Here is a 22,844-nt window from a genome sequence, read left to right as displayed (position 1 = left end):
TCCAGCATATGTTTAACGCCGTGGATGCCCTTCCAGCTGCAACCCATCACTTGGAAATATCCATACACATCTCATTCACAAACATACACTATAGACAATTTAGCTTACCCAATTCACATATACCGCATGTTTTGGGACTTGTAGGGCAAACCAGAGAACCTGGAGGAAACTCACACCAACATGGGCAGAACATGCAAACTCCACACAGAAATGCCAACTGACCTAGCCGAGGCTCAAACCAGCGACCTTCTTGCTGTGAGGCGACTGTACTAACCACTGCGCCACCATGCTGCCCTCTTCAGAACAAAAATGAAGATATTTTAGATTGAATGCGAGAGCTCTTTCATCCTCCATAGACAGCAATGGTCTTAGAGGGTTTAAAGTCCAGAAAAGAATCCAAAACTGTAATCAAAATAAGCTCCAAGAAGATCTTGGGTTGCACAAAAACTGTAAAAATGTTTTGTTTGCTTTGGTCCTGTCTTCCTTGTCAGTTCAGGGTCTGCATTTACTATTGGCAGTACGAAATATTTCCATCAAAAGCATAACATGCAAGCATCGTACCAACTGTAGTAAAAGCATAGCCTAATCTAATATAGAGACATGACAGCCATTTTAAATTTTTTTCCACTAATACGTTTTAGTTTTAAAACGATTTGCACACTGGCATTTCATCTAGTGTTTCTGAAAAGATCTCCATCCACACTACACCACTGAAAATGCACATCAAGTGACCACACACACAATCTGGTATGCGAGTGAGCTTCAGGCAGTCAGCGGGTGCTTTAAGCACACCTCCCTAGGTGAGAGCAGCGCATCAGTTCATCAAGGATCTACCGCTGGATCTCATCTCACTATTGTTGTTAAATTTGATATTTAATTCATCTTGTCGATATCTAACAAGTCTTCAGTGTTTTGCTTCTATTCTCTATCTATACTTGTTCTCAGGTAACGTGTTTTGGCTGAGCGCAAAAATAAGTTAATATATTAAATTATGTAACAACGTACACTAATTCTGCACATTGAGTGATTGCTTGCCTTTATTTTCTTATATTGTATAAACTTAAATACATTAAATAAATATAAATTTATTAATAATTGCTATTATTGATTAATAAAACGGATATAGGCTCATTTTTGTTATAAAAATGCATTCAGTAAAGATGACGGTCATATAAATATATAGCTACACAAACTATTTGGTGTCTGTTAAGTTGTTAATATCAAAATAGGGCATTCCTTATATCATGTTTCCATTTTACTGTTAAGACAGTGAAACAACATAGCCAGGGTGATGTGAATGAAGTTATAAAGTACATTGTTCCCTTTAAAGATTTACCCGACGTGTCCTCTGGAGTTTGTTTTCCATATCAATCTTGCAAAGTCTGAACTGACAAGGAAAGGATGCAGGACTGCACTTTGTGCACTTAATATTGAGAAAAAGCCCCGATCAGAGAGGTGAATGTCTGCAGCAACCCCTCAGTTTTCAGATTTGTTCATTTTCCCCCATCCACACTGACACGGCGCAGCAACGTTTAAAAACCAAAATGGCCTCTTCAGCGTTTCCAAAACACTCCATTTTCAGGACAGAAGTAGTAACCGCAAAACTTATACGCTTTAAAACTAAAACATATTAGTGTAAACAAGGCTTTACTCTCTTTTTTCTTTTTCCTTTCAGGACTTCTCTTGATCGTTTTTGTCTATAGAGCAGGGGTGTCAAACTCAATTCCTGGAGGGCCGAAGCCCTGCACAGTTTAGTTCCAACCCTGCTCCAACACAATAACCTGTAGGTTTCAAACAAGCCTGAAGGACTCAATTAGTTTAATCAGGTGTGTTTAATTAGGGTTGGAACTAAACTGTGCAGAGCTGCGGCCCTTTTGGAATTGAGTTTGACACCTGTGCTATAGAGGGTTAGAGAGCTCTCAGATTTCATCTAAAACTTTATTTAAAAATAAAAAAAACTAAAAAGGCTTTTTGAAGATTAGCCATGTGAATAAAGGCTTTTTAATACTTTTTCCACATTTTTTAAGTGGCTTGGACTGATTTTGTTGTTTATTCTGATGAATCCCTTGATTAAAGAGCAGCAACATATTGTTTAAGCTACCCCTGAGAACTTTTTGTTCGATTTTGTATCTTAATTTTGTTTTGAAGATGAACAAAGATCTCAAGGGATTGGAACGACATGAGGGCGAGTAGTTAATAACAAGTGTCATTTTTAGGTGAACTAACTTTTTAAGTATAAAATGAAAGTCAATTCTATTTCATATTAAAAAATTTCTGATAAATAAATTTGAATGTCTGACTAATAAGGAGCAAAACAATTTCTTGGAAGTATTTAAGAAAATCATTTTCATGACAAACTTTGGCTCAGGCATTAAATAATGACTCAAGTAACATTAGAGACTGTGTGCACTGATGACAAAATTATAGTTAGAGCATCTGCTCATATTTCGCCGTTCAGAGATTCGAGTGTTCTTAGTGTAATTGCTGTGGATTCATCTCTCATTAGCTTCAGATTTCTCATTTCTCATCTAATTTGCGATGTCACTTCCTGGGAAACCAGCACAAATAATATACAAATAGGTCTGATAACTCAATATTATCAATATTAAAAATAAAAGTAGCTACATTTTACAAAATATTTTGCACGCAGAGGATAACTTTATAATCAATTCTGTAAAATCTTTTGCTTAGAAGTGATGTTTGAGGACAGAAAACAGTTATGGACGTACTGCATACAACTAAATAATTTTGTTGACAGACTTTGGCACATTGCCTTATTGTTAAAAAGTCTTTGCGGTTTGGAAATTTAGATATACTGAAGAGTAATTGCTGTGGGTTTATATCTCTCATTGGTAACTTCATGACATGCCGGCGGATCATCTAAGAAACTCATCTGCGATGCTGGCATGGATTCGGGTAATGTTTTTGCGTAAAACATAGACCGCAGTGCACTAGGGAGACATGAAAGGAGCATGTCTCTATTGGGTATATTCTCAAATGAAGGACAATTCTTGTTATTTCCAAAACAAGATTACTGCGGAATCTGACAGATGTGAACTCAGAACTGAACGCATATGTCGAATGATACTCAGTGCGCAGACGTTTATTTAAATAGTCCGGTTTACTCGAGTGGTTTATGAAAAGTTACCTGAAATCATATGAGTCGCCTCATGTTATTTACATCTGTGGTTGCCGAGAAAAACACAGGAAACGCGGTACAATAACACAAGGAGCACTTTAATTCAATTAACCCGGGCAACTCCAATAACTTAAGGCAATGGATACAGTCTCGCACTGTTATGAGAGCAAATATTCCTGGCATAACAGTTAAAGCTGAAGAAAACCAGACACTTAAACCTGATTAATGGGAATCCACACTCAAAAAATGGCTTTTGCTGCTTGTTCAAACTGCTAATTTAAAAGTGAGTTAAAACGGCACAATTCTTAAGGTTTTTTGGCGGACAACTTTATTGTTTGATGATCAATCCCCTTAAATTTGTATAACGATTAAGTTAACTTAATTTATTTGTGTTGTGACAACCAGTGTTGGGCACATTCCTTTAAAAGTGTAATTCGTTATTGTTTCTAGTTACTTCTCACAAATCGTAACTGAGTTAGTAACTGAGTTACATAATTATAAAAGTAACTAAGTACCAGGGAAAGTAACTATCACGTTACTTAAAAAAAATCTAATTTGTCAAACGACTATAAAACAAATATAAAACATTGCACATTATTTCCCAGAGATGGGTTGCGGCTGGAAGGGTATCCGCTGCGTAAAAACTTGCTGGATAAGTTGGCGGTTCATTCCGCTGTGGCGACCCCGGATTAATAAAGGGACTAATCCGACAATAAAATGAATAAATGAACATTGCACATTAAACTACACTATTTTAATGTTGCTGTGGGACAATGTGAGAGACAAACATTAAATTCAACATATCATTATAAATATTTTCATTACTATAGTTGCACAATAAAACTCAATAGATGGATTAAAACTTTTAAGTATTGCACAAACCACAACTCAGAAGACTTGTGGTGCTTCATTAGATTAGAGTTACTTGTCACCGAATCAATGAAACCTTTTTTTTTCCAGGGCATATGTTGCACGGCACATAAACATTCTTGCTTCAACGAGGGAAAAGTAGTGCTTATATTTCCAGTCTGCAAAAGCTACCTTTGAACTTGTTAGATTTGCCATCGTTCTCCTGGACATTGGAGTGTGCCACTGACTGTGCGTGTGCTTGTGTGTGAACGCCTGCACTACTCTGCCTCTGATTGGCAACCAATGTAAACGGACTTGATCACTATCTTGATCACGTTTAATGTTCATGTTGTCAGTGACACCCCATTTACAGACACACCAATCATCATTGCTGGCGGCCAGTTTACACTAATACGTTTTAGTTTTAAAATTAACACGTTTTTCTACAGTTACGCCTTCCGTCCATACCACCCCGGAGTTTTCAAGCCCTGAAAAAGGAGCGTTTTGGAAATGCTGAAGAGGCCGTTTTGGTCTAAAACACTGCTGCTCCGTGGCAGTGTGGATGGAGGAAAATGGAGACATCTGAAAATAGAGGCGTTCCTGCAGACATTCATCACTCTGAATGGGGCTTTTTTATCAATATTAAGTGCACAAGTGCAGTCCTGCATCCTTCGGGTAAATCTTCAAAGGGAACAATGTACTCTATAACCTCATTCACATCACCCTGGCTACGTTGTTTCACTTTCTTAACAATAAAATGGAAACTTGATATAAGAAACTGCCTATTTTTATTTTGATATTAGCAACATAACAGACAACAAAAATGTTGAGGCATCATGTAGCTACATATATATGATCTGAATCTTCACTGGATGCATATTCATAACAAAAATGAGCCAATAACATTACTGCCTCCTTTCATTTCATTGAAAAATATGAAACATATCCTGTTTCTCTTGCTGAATATCAGTTTCAATAATCAACACGGTCATAATGAAAGTGTAGAACATGCATTAAGTTTATACAATATAAGAAATAAAGGTAAGCGATCAGTCAGATGTGCAGAATGAGTGTACGTAGTTACATAAATTGTATTAACCTAACTTTCCACTCAGTCAAAACATTACCTGAGAACAAGTAATAGATTCATAAGACTGAAGAGTCGTTAGATAGAGACAAGGTGATTATCGCGTTTAACAACTATAGTGAGATCCAGCGCTATATCCTTGATGAACGGTTGGATGTGTGCTGCTCTCACCTGGGGAGGTGTGCTCAAAGCACCCGCTAATGCCTACAGCTCAGAGGTGTGCATGCTGCAGGGCATGCCAGAGTGTGTGTGTGTGGCCTTGTGATGAGCGCTTTCAGAAGTATAGTGTGGATAGAGATCTTTTCAGAAACGCTAGGTGAAATGCCAATGTGGATGCGGATCGTTTTCATTCTAAAACGCTGTTGTAAAACTAAACGTATTACTGACACACACCCCAGCGAAAGAGGTCCTATGGCTGAGATACACACTGCTCACATGAAAACGGCTTCAGTTATTTTAATTACAGAATACAGTAATGCACATTTTATTGTGTCAGTAACGGTAACGGCATTTTAACGGGGGAAACTGTAATACATTTGATTACTCTTACTGAAAAAAAAATGCCTTTAGTAACATTATTTATAGTGCAGTTATATAGTGACAACAAAAAGGAATTCTCTGGAACAGAATTGATTTGTGTTGGGACAAAATGAAGGACTTAAGTGAATTAAAAAGTGTTTGCAAATTTAAGTGGATTGAACATGAAACAATTAAGCTGTCCCCCTGTTGTTTCAGCTCATTTTAAATGTAGTTTGTAATTTGAACAAACAACAAACATCATTTTTTAGAGTATAGTTTAAGAAGACAAATGTAGAATGCAAATAAAAAAGCTGCTTACCTACCTGGTTGCGAGTTTTGTGAGATTTCTGCAGCCAGACCCTCCACTGATCATAAAGTTTGATGCTCATCCCGCTACAACCGTAAGCATGTTTGCGCACCCAGCCGAAAAACTGCTTTAAATCCCGCCGTAGCGTTGAGTTCTGCTGTCCGGCCTTCGAGTCGCATGACCCTGTCAACAACCGCTCTGTGGGATGAAAAAACAAAAAGAAAATCAACACGTGTGCATCTTGGGAGACTAATACAAGCGTCGAGCTTATCACAGATACAGGCCGCAGTTTACACAGCCGACCAAACACAAGTTGGGATAAAAAATAAATCCTTTTCCATTTTAAATAAACAGCAGGTTTCTGAGCTCCAGATGTGGGCCGCGCCACAAGAGTTAATGTGCAGAGGAGTTAATCTGTTAATCTTCAGAAACAATCGACTGAAAAAATACATCCAAAACTCCCCCGTGACTCTCTGGCAAGCCACAAAATGAGGAGATGTATGACTGAGGTAATGCGTTGCATGTGCTGGTTGGTGTCTGCTGGACTAAGCATCGTCTTGGAAATATGTATTTGATTATAGGATGGACTGCACGACACATTCGAAATGTGAAAATATGATGAAAGACAGCAATGGCAACAGCTCAATCCAACTCTCGCTGCTACTATTTAGACCTTGGCTATATTTTTTTGTTTATTGCTTTGGTATGTTGATTTGGTCATTTTATTAATACGAATCTGTGAATGACACAGAAAGTAATTGGAAGAGGGGTTGGGGTTCGAGTCAAAAGAAAATGTGGCGTAGTTAAAAATAAATATAACTTCATAATCGTTAAGAATGGATGCAAAAAACAAACAGAAATGCACAATTTATAGTATTTGAACTCTTTTCAAGTGGCAGGAAAAAAACATTTCATTGCCAAAAATTCATGTTCCGTTGTATGTTCACATATTCATGCAATATATCAAAATATAAAGCTGAGCCTCTCCTTAAAAATTTTCTAGCTTCTTTTTTCTCTCTTCGTTTTTGTCAGAGACTATGCCAGAATCGGATTTAGAGCAACAATCAAAACATAAATCAAGTATATCGAGTCCATCACCGCCCCTAAAGCTCGCAAAGTAGTTTACAGAACATTTTATGGGTTCAACATTTCATTCAGTAATGTTAGGCTGTTTTGATTTATTTGCTGTTGATTGCTGTATGACATGCAGTTAAGTGCCTAAACCTTTTAACGATAGTGAATTGTGGTGTATTGCTTCCATAAAAATTAGTTGGTAACACAAGGTCCCAATAGTTCATGTAAGGTAATGCATTACTGTAATTAACATAACTAACGATGAGTAACTCATTTGTTACATTATTTATTTGTCTTTGCAAATTTCATTGCTAACTTAAAAGGAAAGTTCACCCAAAAATAAAAACTTATTTACTCAGCAATTATATTTTTATACAGTCCTTTATTTTCCTACTATGGAAGTCGATGGTAACCAGCAAGCAGCTCTCTTTAAAATATCTTCTTTTTTGTTCAACAGAATAAAGAATCTCATAAAGACTTAAAACCAAATGAGGGAGAATAAATGATGTGCTGATTTTCATTTTTGAGTGAACAATCCCTTTAACACAAATCCAGCTGTTTATAGCAAATACATTTTTTTTGTATCGCATAGACAGTTTGTCAGTAAACATCATTTCTATCCAGTGTTTTCAGAAGAACAAATGGTCACTTCCTTGTAAAACGTTTTATATTTTGTGTTGCGAGTGCAAGTTCACTTAAAGGCACATAATTCATAATTTCTGCTACTAGAGGGCATATATACACAACAAACAAAGACATATTTTGGTGATGCCAAGTGTGGAATTATGGGAGTCGTGGTCTTCATTACATTCAAAGGGACTCCTGCAGAAATCAGGATCATGGATGAGCTCAAATATTTAACACTTAAGTAAGTTTTAATGTTCCTCTGTGTCGAGTTTCTTCACGGGTGTTTTGTTTTTTCTGAACGCTACAAGACGAGTCTTCGCTGAGGCCAGCTTCCAGCCTTCACCACGGCGACTAAAGCTCTGCACAAGACTTTTGGCCAGCGAAGAAATTAAAATGGTCGTGCCCAACTGAGTCTGGTTCTCTCAAGGTTTTTTTTCTTCACTCCCATCAGGTGAAGTTTTTTTTCCCTCTCCGCTGTCGCCACTGGCTCGCATGGTTCAGGATTGGTAGAGCTACGCATCGATAAATTTGCTCTTCAGTGTTTGAACTCTCAGTAATGATTAAATCACACTGAACTGAGCTAAACAAAACTGAACTGAACTTAAACACTAAAAAACTGAACTACACTGTTCCAGTTACTATGACCATTTATGTGAAGCTGCTTTGACACAATCTACATTGTAAAAGCGCTATACAAATAAAGCTGAATTGAATTGAAGTAGCTATAACTTGCTCATTTAGAGGTGGGAACCGGCGAACGTGCAACAACGTTAATCATAAGGTAAACACAAAACAAAAGTTTCTATCTGGAGCTTCTTTATGGGACTCAACACTTGTAAACAATCGCTCCATCGGGCTCGCAGCTATCAGCATCGCCCATGCTTGTCAGCACTACCAAGCTGACCAATCACAGAGCTTGTGCTACGCATCGTAGGCACGTGTAGTTACATTTTGTTGAGAGGTGGGCATCAGTGTCGATCTCAGCCACAGCGAGGGCTATGCGATCGTGCGAAGTCTGCACCGGACCATATGTGCTTGACGCAGAAGTATAAAAAAAAAAATCAGCCCTTAGGACTCATACATTGCTTCGAAAAAAGCTAGACGCGTTGCTCGGAAATGGGTTTATAATATGCCATTTAGTGTGAGATCCACATGGCGCGATATAACAACAACAGCTACTTTTGGGCCTGACAGCAATGAGCTGTGATGTGTGTAAAAGCTGAAGATCTTGTAACTTGCCAAGGCATCTAAAAAATGTGAGAACAGAGCGTAATGGTCAAACACGTCCGTCCAGCGCATTTACATTGAAAACAATAGAAAAGAACTGCATTGGAAAGGATAAAACAAATTCTGTTTGAACAGCCTCTCATGATCGTGATCACACGGGGAAGAAAAAGTACTGTTTTATCATACTAAATTCTCTTTAGGGTAGGGCTGCACGATTCTGGCTAAAATGAGAATCTCGTTTTTTTTTTGCTAAAACTCAAGATCATGATTTTCTCACAATTCTGTAGATGTAAAATAACGGTTAATATGAGTAGCCTATTTTTATTGGTAGTTCTCAAACATATGGTAAAACAACAATAATAATATTAGGTGTATGTGCAGGTCTAATGTTGGTTAAATCGCAAAATTTTGTATAGAATTGGAATGGAAGATGTGACTAGACTTTAAATGTGTCCTGTTTGTTAATGCATGGTAAATTGATGACATCAGAATAGAACTATTCATAATTCTGAAGTTGAATTAGTATGTTTGAGACATATACTTGTCATTGACAACCTAATTAGACCATTTTTTCCACTGGTAAAATGAGACATACTGACACTGTTAAACATTTATTCTCATGCACAACACTTTGTGTTTGCTTTAAAAAAAAAAAAGTGTCAAATGCTTGTCATAATCATAATTTTACAATGTGATCATGTAAATGATATGCAAGGTTTTGGTTTCACTTTCGCTGCCGAGTGCTCTCATGTCATGGATGTCGTCACTTTGACAAAAAAAACTAAGTGAACAACTTTATTACCTGTTATTTTCAGCCTATGCAGGTCCTGTTCACTAAAGTATACTTTATTCGTGGATACGCGTGCATCTTCTCAGTAGTAAACAAACAGCTCACGTGTGATTTTGCGGCCGTGAATACATCATTACATTAAAACAGAAATTACATTTTTGGGGAATTATACCATATAAATGCAGTATGTGACACTTTTAACACCATTTGGATGTCAACATTGCTGAGCAGCTTATATAAAACAACGTGAAGACTTGTGCGACTGCCTTTATGCTTCTCCCGAACTTATCGTAGATCGTAGATATGCTGAATTAAGATCATGTGGGGGCTCGATTTGAGATTGCCATCTTTTTTCGAATAATCATGCAGCCCTACTTTAGGATTTAGTTATAATGGAGTTTGTAAAAAAACGCACAACATATTAAAGCATCTTTGTTGTTTCTGTGTTTTCTATAAAACCAGAAATCCGGAAATCCATCCACGGTGTAAGATATCATTAGCATGGTGACACATGCCTTGGCATTATTTAAAATGACTTAATTTTCTACATTTGTTGGACAATGCAAGTACAAAAATACACAATATATATAACACAGTTTTAGTGGTTTTTGATTTTTTTAATCAAGTGTTTATGAATTTTATTGTGCATATAACCCTCCTAAGTATTTTTTTGAAAATACATGCTCAGTAATACCATTTTATTTTGATATTTATCATGGAATTGGAAATGAAATACCATGCCATTAGCTCCCATGTAAGTGAACATGACTTCTCTTACCACTGTGTGGTGTTGAGGCTGCAGTTGGGTGACTCCAGTCGCTCCAAATGCCTGCTTTCCTAGATCCCAGAATCCCCACCGGATTACAGCGCACCTGCACAAAATACACTGTGCCCGGCCGCAACCCTGCCAGCCTGCAGGAAGTCTGGTTTCCAACATCATCCACCACCTGCAGAGAAAGACACCCAAAACACGTCTGTTACATCAAACACCTCCAGCGGCCACATACCACACACACACCGTTACCCTACCGGGCATATTTAATGTTCTCTATAAGAAAGGAAAAAAAGCCATTCACTTTCAAAATCCTTAAGCAAGTTCATACAAGCTCATCTACAAAGAGGGAGAACAAAGAAATTTCCCTCTTTTGTGCTCCAAGGGGATACACCAACATATATCAGAGACAAAGACAGGAGGGAAATGACAGGGACGCACACACACATAAATAATTGGCCTGCCTTCTGGCTCTACATACACACAGCGAGCGCCGACACTACCCTGAGAGAAAATCTGTTATCTATCACTTAATACAGATTGAGTAATTGCACGGGTGCAGACAGCATCAACGACGTGCAGACGAGGCCAATGCCAGGCTCAATGCTTCCTCTTTCCTGTGTGTAGCAGACAGAGGTAAAGTCAGGATTCAAATGCAGGAATGTGGGCCTCCTGTAATTATTTACAATCCCGGTACCCCCGAATCAGTCCCTTTCCGCGCTCCATTTCCAGACTCGCATTTCAAAAGCTACAAACATGGTTAATATGCACGGCTCTGTAATCCAAGGACCGTCATTACTACTGGAACGTGATGAGTGGCAGAATGTTAACATCATCAGGTTGCCGTGTAACAGGCATGCTGGGTAATTATTTCCCTTCGTACAGACTATGCGAGCAATTTGTGGGGTTGAGAGCGATAATACAACTCACTAAACACACTTTGAAAACAGCAGGTCGTCTTCTGTGATGTGCTTTTGATGGTCACTGTCATGTTTTGACTTTGTTAACTATGTAGGACTGTGCAACTGACAGCACAATGATGGGTAAAAGAGGGGGGGGAAACTTATGTAACCCAACTCTGCCCAGCTTCAGAAGGAAACCTGCCAACTGATTGGATCCATATGAGCGAAATGGGGACAGTGAAAGCCTAAGTTTATTTGAAGGCTTAAAGTTTAGCCGGACTCTCCCATGGCCAGAGGACTGGAAACCATGTGCTGCTCGGCTACAGCTGGAAATGACGTTTCGGACAAGTAATACAAACACTCCAAATTCTACTGAAACAAGTCTGTTGTCTTTTGAGCCGCTCTAATTAATCATTGCGCCACTCTGAAAAACAAGAAACTCACATTCACTCGCATACTTGTATGGCTTGCTTTAGAAAAACAAGCGGGTATGGTAGCGGTGATAGTAATGAGGACGTGCTCACTGTTCAAGAGAGCTTCTGTACCTTCCAGTCGCTGCTTTCCTCCAGTCTGTATCGGATTTGGTATTTGGCCTGAAATAGGAAGTCTTTGAGTGCCGGCGGTGTCCCCCAGCGCACGGTCAGCTGGTCCTCCAGATCTCCAACTCGGCTCACCGTCACATCAGTCGGTGGATCTGTCGTCACTGGGAGAAGAAAAGACACAAATGACTGACGAAGACTTTTTATTCTCTAAGAGTATTACCTAATTGTGAAGCAGTTTGTATTCTCTAAAAGTAATTTCTAAAAGTAAACATGAGCCAGGCTAAAACTGGGTTTGTGTAAAATGAGCCCACAGAGGTGCTGGAGCCGGTTACGGGAGCCTGCTATAGGAAAGCAATGCTGAAGAATAACTGAATATGTCAATTAACTGAATATGTAAAGCACTGATTATATATGTTAAACATTTATATGAAGCCAAATGTGTAAGCGGTATTCAGGACAGTGACATATTATTAGGTTAATGCAACATGTATGTAAACACTTAGAAGAAGTTTCATCTATAAAGTGACATCTTTGGTGTGAAAGCAGTTTCTTACGTAGACCTTAGCTAGCAGGCTTGAGAGCCAAGCGACCCTATACAGTTGAAGTCAGAATTATTAGCCCCTTTTAAATGTCACTTTAAGCTGTAAAGAAGTGTCTCTAAAAATATCTAGTACAATATTATTTACGGTCATCATGGCAAAGATATAATAAATCAGTTATTAAAACTATTATGTTTAGAAATGTGTTGAAAAAAGTCTTCTCTCCATTAAACAGAAATTGGGGAAAAAAAATAAACGGGCAAATAATTCAGGGGGCTAATAATTCTGACTTCAACTGTATGTGCTGAGCAAAAACACGCAAGGTGAAACTGCATGTATAAAAGCAGAATGATGGTGACAAAACACTTCAGATTGTCCCGAAGGGCTGTTTTCAGACATCTCGGCTTTAATAAAGTCTATTTTCTGGTATCCAAAACCTCCAGTCTGATAGTGTTTATTGTGACAAAAAAAGACCTTATTGATTGGTTTTCCTTCCATCCTTGAGCAATTTTCCCAAACGACTTAACTTGCAGCTAAACTACCATAGTATGACGCATCAATCGGCAAATGAACTATGTAGTGACAAGTGCTTTCTGAACTCTGTTAGAGACCCATACGCTCCACAAGGGTATGAAGAAACAACTTCTTTAGATAACATCCACAACAGATACTTTTTATATCATTTAATTTTATATAATTATCTATCTATCTATCTATCTATCTATCTATCTATCTATCTATCTATCTATCTATCTATCTATCTATCTATCTATCTATCTGTCTGTCTGTCTGTCTGTCTGTCTGTCTGTCTGTCTGTCTGTCTGTCTGTCTGTCTGTCTGTCTGTCTGTCTGTCTGTCTGTCTGTCTGTCTGTCTGTCTGTCTGTCTGTCTGTCTGTCTGTCTGTCTGTCTGTCTGTATGTCTGTCGACTTGTTAAGTGTGACGTCATGCAAAGCGGCTTCCGGGTCCAAGCACTACATCAAACTGTATAGTGGGACTCATCAAATGGTAGTAATAAACATTTTCAAAGCGATGTATTACTTTTGAAATGTCCATGCCTGATATCCGATGGCCAGAAACTGATAAATTTTTGATCAATTGTTATAATTTTGGTATTTGTGATGCAGAAAGCCCAGAGGCTGTTGAGTACACTATGATTTTATGTAAAATTCACTTTAATGTGTGATAAGACTAAAAAGTGGCCATAAACATATACTTCCTCTTTTCAAATGTAAAGCGGCTTGGACCCTGAAACAGTATTCCATACTTCACGACTTCAGCACATAGTGCTGGGCAAAGATTAACCACAATTATTCCAAAATAAAAGCTTGATTTGACACAAGATATGTGTGTTTGTTATCCATAAATGTGTGTGTTATATATAAATCTGCATATAAAACAGTAAAGTATGTAAATACAATCTTTTATTACTTTATTATGGATGTGATTAATTACTCTTTGCCCAGGGCTAATATAAAATGTAACATTCATTGGAACAATAGATTTGGGAAATACAGAATCAGCAAACTTATTGTAATGACAGAACATGCCATCATAGTTGGCTAACAATGGTTTTTGGGAATCAACCCCAGACCCAAAAAAATTTTTTTTAAATACATTGGGGTTGTCGACACAATAGCCTAGTGGTTAGCGTGTGAACACATGGTGTCATAGCACTCGAGGACATTTCACGACCCTACCCTCTCTCTCTCCCACTTCACTTCCTGCCCTGTCTGAAACGCCAAAAGGCCAAAACTAAATCTTAAAAAAAAAATAAAATGAAAGAAAATTCAGTGTGGTTTCAATCTATTGAAAAAGAACACTGGTCAAAAATGGAGAACACTTTCAGTTATTGGTGTTAATCTGGCACCTAGTAGTACATTTCTCAGAGAATATTTCATATTTACTAACTCTTTCAAGTGCAACAAGAGTACAGAATAATTCAGAAAATATTAGCAGTGAGAAAAGCTCACTAGTTCAGTGGTGAATAGGATCTCACTCACTTGCTTTCCTTCAGTTTAGTCCCTAACTTTTCAGGGGTTGCAACAGTGGATTGAACCACTAATTACTCTGGCATATGTATTTATACGGCGTATGCCCCTGAATAGGATCTATCTATCATCTCCTAAACAAATCTGCATGCAGATTTATTCTACTTTTTTTTTACATTCAAATTCTATTAGGTCATGGATTTCAACTTTGTATGGAATAAACACAACAATAAAACAATGGCACAGAAAAGCTGGTTCAAATACTGTCATGCCACTCTCAACAAACAATGGTTCATAAAACACATAGCAGATTTGTTTTAAACCAATTATTCTTTCTCCAAAGCTGCTCATTATTTCCGTATACGCTTCTGATCTCTTATCTGGTTGATTTGCTATTTCAGAACTAATCAAATAATGGCACTAACCTTACAAAAGAGCTCATTGTATGCTTTAAGAGAAACATCTGCAGGTCTTATCAGCTTTCACTTTGTAAAACTAGCCAAACACAACAAATCTGCTGATGCTAAGTAGCTATGACCTTTATTTTTTGAGTGAATTATCCATCAACTGGTAAGTGAATACAACTTGATGGGCAAGACAAAATATTCTTGCGATTCATAATAAATATGGTATATTGTTTGATTTATATTGGTTGTTTTCACATGACGTCATTGCGAAATTAAGATGGAGGGCAGGAAGTGATTCTTCTACATTGGAGTCGCTATCAGAACATCAAAATGTTTTTGTTTATAATATGTTATTTATAATAGTTTAAATTGGCTAAAATAAGAAATGCCAAACAGTTATTATGGACTTACAAAAGTGTTGCTCATTAATGGGAGGAAAGTTCAAGAAAAAAAAAAAAAACGAAAGAGAAGGCGGCATGTAATAAACATTTATTTAACACATCCATGTGGACACTTTTTTTAAACATGATAATTCGTTTGACAGCACCAATAAAGATTATGTACAGGCCTAGCTATGTGTATATGTTAATATGTTACATAAAAGATAGATACAAACATCACTACACTTACACAAAATCCAGAAGAATATAAATACCGTACCCTGCCATGTAATTGCTGCAAATATCTGTCTTGTTTTGCAATATTCCAAGTCTTTACTAGCGTTATGGTGGAATAAACAACCGTAATGTTAGAGACGCGCAGTGGTAAATGTTGATGGTAAGTTTATTAAGTTCATTCCTTACAAAAATAAATAAATAATATTATGTAGACTATGCGTCTACACTTTTGAATGCTTTCATCTGTTATTTGGTGATGTCTGAAAGATATCCGCATGGGGAAAAACTATAGTAATTTATAATAAACATGTTTTTGAACCACATAGTAAAATGTATGCTGTGTGCAATGTTTTGTTAATGAATGCTACCGAACACTGTAGTATAGTAAACTGATAAACTGTAATAAATATTGTTAGTGTAAACAGTGGTGTGCTGTGATGGTGTATAATTAAAGTGGATAAAACAGAAGCCTACTTAATAATTTTTTTATTACTACAGTTGTGTAGTTTAATTCAAGTAATTATATATAGTATGCTTCCAAACACTATAGTATTTACTTTTTTTTTTAATGTAACATAATAGCTTATACAGAATGTACCGCATCAATGACAGGCAAATATATTTTGGTTTTGTGGAAAACTCATCCCTCTTCATGATATAAGGATCATGCCAAACACATGTGATTGTTTTTTATTTATATCTCCTTTGAAATATGGTACAATTCGCAAAAATATGGACTTTCCTCTATGCTTACATTCTGTTCTTTCTGCCCTCCATCTGAATTTTGCGTGTCACCAAAACCGCGTGATTGAAAACAACCTATAGAATTCTATCCTAGTCATTTTAATTCTACTCTTATCAACTTGAAGCTCATTTTTCTGTTCCAACATGTTGATAATGCCTGCTATAAAACTACACAGCTTAAAAAGGATAGTACACCCAAATATTTCAATTCTTTCATCATTTACTCATACTTGTTTAATACCAGATTGTTTTTTTTTGTTCTGTTTCACACAAAAGTCGAAAACCATTGAGTTCTGTAGTATTTTGTTTCTCCTACTTTGCAAGTCAATAATTACAATTTCCAGCATTCTTGAATTTAATATTGCAAAAACTCAAACTGGGGTGCATTTCCGAAAACCAGCGTAAGCCAACTAACTTCGCAAGTTCCATTGATACAAACATGGTTGATTTGATCTTTCCCAAATCCGTCGTTGCAATGAACATTCACAAACTGGGTCGCAAACTTGAATGCTTGCCACTACATTACTAGAGGTGTAGTTAGAAGCATAATTCCTGGTTGTGTTCTATTACCAGTTAACCCCCTATGCCATAGCATGCTATGCTATTCATTTAGAACGTTCCAAGATTTTGACTTGGAATTATAAAAATATATATATATATATATATATTAGGGATGTAACGGTATTGTAAATACCGTCATACCGCAATATTAATTTTTTTCGATATTACCGAAGTCGCATGACTCGGTAAAACTATAGGTCTTCTGAGAAAATTTGCTCAGGCGAATGAAGCGAACGGGAGGTAACGAAAACTACAATTGCCATCAGCCCATGCTTGACCATCATCCCTTGCGGTCTGTTGTTGCTACAGATCCAGTAATGCGGAAATGGAGTGTGCTGCTAGAAGCGGGGATGAAAAGAGCTGGAAAACTCTAAAGCAGGTCGCACACCAGAAGCGCCGCTCGGCGACGCGACACGGCACGTACATGACAGATTAAAGGATCGCACACCAGACGCGCACATTCGAATGATATTTAACATGAAACTAATCAGATGGCGCTCTGTGGCGCGGCTGAAAAATGAACTGCGTCCTGAGCCGTCGCCGGGCGCCGCCGACAGCCGCCGACTTGCGGCGCCGGTGTGTGTATCCTGATAGAAACCTATGATTAGAATTCTAAAATACGTGGCGCTGCGTGGCGCTGCGCGGCGCGCCGCCGAGCGTCGCTTCTGGTGTGCGACCTGCTTTACACGCACAGTTCAGTCCTGCATTATCTCCGTGTAAGTTCAGACTTCGCAAGTTTGATCAAGGTTGCAGTCTCTTCTTCTCAGTTTGATATGGAAAAGCAGATTATACCGAGGACACGGGTAAATCTTCAAAGGGAACAGTGTACTTTATAACTTCATTCACATCACCCTGGCTTCGTTGTTTCACTTTCTCAACAATAAAATGTAAACATGATTTAAGGAACTGCCTATTTTCATTTTAATATTAGCAACTTAGACAGCAGAAATGTTGAGGCGTCGTGCTGCATAAGATGAGCGTCATCTTCACTGTGTGGATATTTATAACAAAACGGAGCCGATAACAACTGCCTCCTTTCAATTTCAGTGAAAATACGAAACACAGCCTCTCTTTTGCTGAGTATCAGTTTTAAGAATCGATAATGGCCATTTTAAAAGTATAACATACAATAAGTTTATACATTATAGGAAATAAAGGCGATCAGTCAATATACAGAATGTACGTGGTTACATTAATCATTAACTTATCTTTGCGCTCAGCCAAAACACGTTACCTGAGAACAAGTAATAGATTCCAATGCCCAAAGTCAGGGAATATGTCGTTAGATAAAGACAACAAGATAAATGAAATATCCCGTTTAATAAATATAGTGAGATTAGATCCAGCGGGAGATGCTTGATGAGAAGTCCGACTAGCAGAGCTCTCATCTGGGTAGATGGGCTGAGTGTGATTAAATGTTGAATGTGATGAGTTTTTAACAATACTAAATTGAAACTTTATTTTTTTACATGGTTTAATAATTTTTTGTTATTAAAATTGAAGTTCCTGTTTCAAAGCTTACAGATAGATGGCTAATTTGTATGTCATTGACACTTTTGGCACTTTTTTGGAGTATTTTCATAAGTTTTGTTTTTTCCTGTAAATGATTCAATAAATACCGTACCGTGACATTCATACCGAGGTATTACCGTACCGTGAAATTCTGATACCGTTACATCCCTAATATATATATATATATATATATATATATATATATATATATATATATATATATATATATATATATATATATATATATATATATTCGGTCACACTGGGCTTTTCCTCCCATAGACTTCCATTCATACGCACGCGAATGCATCAGACCGGAAACGCTGCGTCATGCGTCAAGGTTGCTACAGTGCAAAGTTTAAGCTTGGTGAACTCTGACCTGCGAAATCGCATCACTTGATTGCGTGAGACTAATCGAGAATCAAAACATGACCTCTCTGGACAGAAATTTAAAACATGGAGCAATCGCTCACTTTTTTAATGTCTAATCATCTTGTTTAATCCCACCCCTTTTCGCACCTCCGCACGACTGAATTTCGCACGCACAAACTCTAGTGTGACCGCAGCTTAATTTTGAGAGGAATATGTGATATGATTGACTGCAGCTGGTCACCCATCTACAATCATTAGTTAGCCAATCAGATTAATCCATAATCACTATAATTAACCTAGCTAGAACTACTCCCTTACCTTCGTTTTTCGAAGAAACCCCCCATCCACCCATTCTCCTCCTTTCCTCCTTTACCGCGGGGAGCTCTCGAGAACCACCTGATCTCGTACTCCCCTTACATGCTCTGTTGACCAGGCGGGAGCCCTGGGCTCAACTATCTCCGAGCTCAGGGTTCTCTCCCGAGACAGCATGCCAAACCTGCTAATATTTATCAAACAATATCTAAGTGTGAACTCTTGAAATGCCATTTTGAACACAGCCGTGGCTCATGACGAAAGCTATAACTTCAACGACCTATTATTTAAAATATGTTACATCTCCAAAGCTTGTGAAAACAAAAATATATAGCATACGTTAATGTTTTGATTTATAGTAGGTTATTTATTAAGAGATGTATCACTATATGACATGGGCCTGTTGGTTAGAACATTTCTGCAGTGGTTTGAATGTGCCAAATTGTAAAAGTAGACTTTTACAATTAATAAAATAACAAATTAATAAACAATAATAATAATAATAATAAGTATGATTTTTTTTTATTTTCTTGATAAATAGCATACTGTAAATTACAACCATAAGTGATTATAAAACTTATAAATCAAATTAAAATGAGTGTTAGCTAGTTCGTGTTTTAGTTTCGTGTTTGTACCATATTCTCAATAATATTTGTAAAGGAAACAAAGGCCCTATATGTACAGTTTACATATATTTGAATTAATATGAAAAACGAGTGCGTGTTCATACCAAAAATAATATTGGATTTTATTTAATGCGTGGGCATGTAAAACAATATAATTTGCACAAAGAAATTTTAGGCTTCTTCTTTAAAGAAGTTGTTACCCCACCCCGTTTCAGCGTCATCATGGATATTTTATGTTATGACAAACGTGGTTTAAACGATGGATCTGCGACAAAGCAACTTTGGTTTTGGGAAACCTGGTATGGAACAAGTAAAGGGTGAGTAAATCATCAAAGAAATTCTCTCTACCTGGGGTACGTTTCCCAAACAATGACATAACTTGCGGCTGAACTATCATAGTTTGATGCATCGTTTGGGAAAAGAACGATATAGTGTTGAGTGTTTCCCAAAACCCGTAGTTTCTCTGTTACAGATCCATCGTTTGAACCACGTTAGTTAAAACGTAAAATGCCTATAATGAATCTCTAAATAGGGTGAAGTAACAACTTCTTTAGAGAAAAACCCCATAATTTCTTTGTTTAAATTTTATCGCTTTACATGCACATGCATTTTTAAAAAATCCAATAGTTTTAGTAAAAAAATGCACTCGCTTTCCATATTAATTGAAATTTCTGTAAATGACACATATAGGGCCTATATAGGTTTCCTTTACAAATATTATTGAGAACATAACACATTCTATTCTAAAACATAAAATCACTTACAAAAAGCTAACACGAATTCTAATCTCATATATAAATCATTAAAAAATAAAATAATGAGGTTATTTATTAATAATTTAAATTTAATATTTATTATTTATTAGGAAATGAAAAAAAATCCTACTTTAAAAATAATAATAATAATGATGATGATGATGATGATGATGATGATGATGATGATGATTATTGTTTTATTATTTATTTTGTGAAAAGTCTACTTTTACAATTTGACACATGCAAACCACTGCAGAAATGTTCTAACCAACAGGCTCATGTCATATACAGTACAGATACTTAACAAATAACCTACTATAAATTAAAGCATTGACATATGCCAGTGGTTCTCAAACTTTTTTCACCAAGTACCACCTTAGAAAAAAATCGTCTCTCCAAGTACCACCTTACGACGCTATTTTTTAACCAGTATTAAAAAATAGCGTCGTAAGCCTAATTAAGCAGCTACAGGTGTGCACAGTTTTAAAACGATGCAGATTACTTCCTATTAGTAAGAATATGTATTATTGTCAGTCACTTTAAACATTTGAAATAGTCTGAACATTAACTGTGCTTGCAGATAAAAAAAAAAAAAAGTTTTAGTTAAAATGTGCTTTTAAAAGTTCATTAAAAAATGGCCCTGTTCTTAAAAAGTAAAAAGAAAACTGCTGTACTTAAATCTAAAGTATTCATAGTAGCCTATTCATCAAAAGCTGGAAATGCTGCTTGGACCTTATAAATATAGGCTATATGTCATATTCATACACTTTCAGACAAATCTTGAAATACATGTTAAATGTACATGACAGGGTTCATACAGGCACAGCCTAATGAAAATCAATTCCAGCACCTATTTTTTTTTCAAGACTGACATGCTATGTATTGAAGACCTGAAATGTATTCTCAGCAACCCATAAAACATTGCATAAGAATAGATACAAATAAAAACCATTAATAATAATACTTATTAATCATATATTAATAATATAATAAACCTGCACTAAGTGCTTGTGAAATCTTTTTTGTACTCAAGTAAAAATACTATTACACTGCTAAAATAAAAAAAAATTTAGTAAATAATACTAATATTAGGTATACGAATTACTCTTTTTAAAAAGTACTAGTTGGTTACTTTTGAAAAAAAATCTGATTTTCATTATGAAATCACTTTTTTTAAGTGTAAACCTGATTTAATGGTTTGATTGCTTACATCCCAAAGCTAGATGTATAATTTGCACTAACAAAGGAAGTATAGTCAATTTTTCCTTTCATGACAATTAATCTTTTTCAATAGCACTGGTAAAACTACCAAATAATCTTTAAGGCCATAGAGACACTTTTTGCCCATTTTTAAAAATATATATTTTTAAGCTTTGAAAGGTTAAATTAAAGTATATGGTAAAAAGATTTAAATTTAGCCTTTTATTTACATATTTTACACTATTTTCTTTACAATATGGCAAATTTGTTTCTTAAATAGCTGTACATCACATGTAGATTTTATTTTACACTTGATCTTGATCTAAAATAGAAACGTAAAAAAATACAAGTACACTGTTAGTAAAAAAAAATAAAACAAATGACTTCATTTTACTTGAGGTATTTGAAATATGACGACACTACATTTATCAAAGCAGTGCTTTAAGAGCCTTATTGTAAATTGTGATAAATAAACAATAAGTAGGCTAACAATGGATTGCTTTGACCTGTAATGCTTTAGGACAGATCAGAATACAGCTAAATGTGTAAATCACACAAATACCTCACCCAGAAACATTTCCAGCATAATTATTTTGTCGTAAAGAAATAAAAAATGTTCCACCTTTGCTAAAAGTAAGTTTCACTTCACAACACAGCCAAATAAGAAGACCATTAGCATTGTCATCGATCATGTATCAATCTATTTCTAAATATTTGATAACTTTGAATACTTTTGACTAAATTTAGTTAAGGAGCAAAGATAAATAATGTCTACTTTAATAGTGGAAAGATCGCGATTGTATTCTATCTGAGCACACACGCGATCATGAGAGCACTTGCAGTTCATTTGAAAAAAGCCTATTTAAGAGCTCGCATATCTGTTTTAGCGATTTGCACACATGAATGCGCTCTCGTGTTAAAATAAAGCACTCGCCGCATTTGCAGAAATGAGTAATTTGCTCAATACCTTCATTCCCGCGCCGCCATTCAGAATGTATTTGGAGGAGTGACAGGTCAGAGGCGAGTCGACTGGCTGTCGGAGAGCGAAACGTGTATGAAGATCATCAAATAGGCAGGAAATATGTCCGCGGTTTAATTACTCTGCTAGACATCTCTATAGTGAAAACATCCGAGAAGCATTATTCCAACAAAACATTTGTTTTTAAGTTGTTTTTTCTGTCTCTGCAACACAGAAAGCCTTTGTCCCGCCCTTACGTTTCACGCAACTAGACAAGGTCGACTGTGATTGGCCACTTTTCATGTCAGTCAAATCACGCTTCAGAATCAATTCGGAAACTGATTTTCAGCAGCTTATGACACAATGCACTAAAATAAACACTCCAAGCACATCGCTGTGATCGTACGCTTCACAAA

At 36.5% G+C, this 22,844-nt stretch overlaps 1 protein-coding gene across 3 annotated transcripts in view; it reads right to left on the bottom strand.

Moving 5' to 3' along the window:
• crlf1a (cytokine receptor-like factor 1a) overlaps window positions 1–22,844 on the bottom strand; it is a 44,018-nt gene that overhangs the window by 3,585 nt on the left and 17,589 nt on the right. Inside the window, exons 5-7 of one of the 3 annotated variants that reach the window (XM_087239249.1) lie at window positions 11,839–11,996; window positions 10,398–10,566; window positions 5,914–6,099 (exon numbers count right to left, since the gene is read on the bottom strand). In XM_087239249.1, coding sequence (XP_087095375.1) covers window positions 5,914–6,099; window positions 10,398–10,566; window positions 11,839–11,996 — 513 coding nt within the window. Of the gene's footprint in view, window positions 1–5,913; window positions 6,100–10,397; window positions 10,567–11,838; window positions 11,997–15,857; window positions 16,658–22,844 lie in introns of those variants that run through there. The other 2 variants (NM_001002650.1, XR_015477685.1) reach the window with 2 other exon arrangements.

Source organism: Danio rerio, chromosome 2 (assembly GCF_052040795.2).
Source record: "Danio rerio strain M-AB ecotype USA chromosome 2, GRCz13ab, whole genome shotgun sequence".
NCBI classification, from domain to species: Eukaryota; Metazoa; Chordata; class Actinopteri; order Cypriniformes; family Danionidae; genus Danio; species Danio rerio.
The sequence above is the reverse complement of the archived record's forward strand: the minus strand, read 5'-3'. Positions and strand labels throughout refer to the sequence as shown.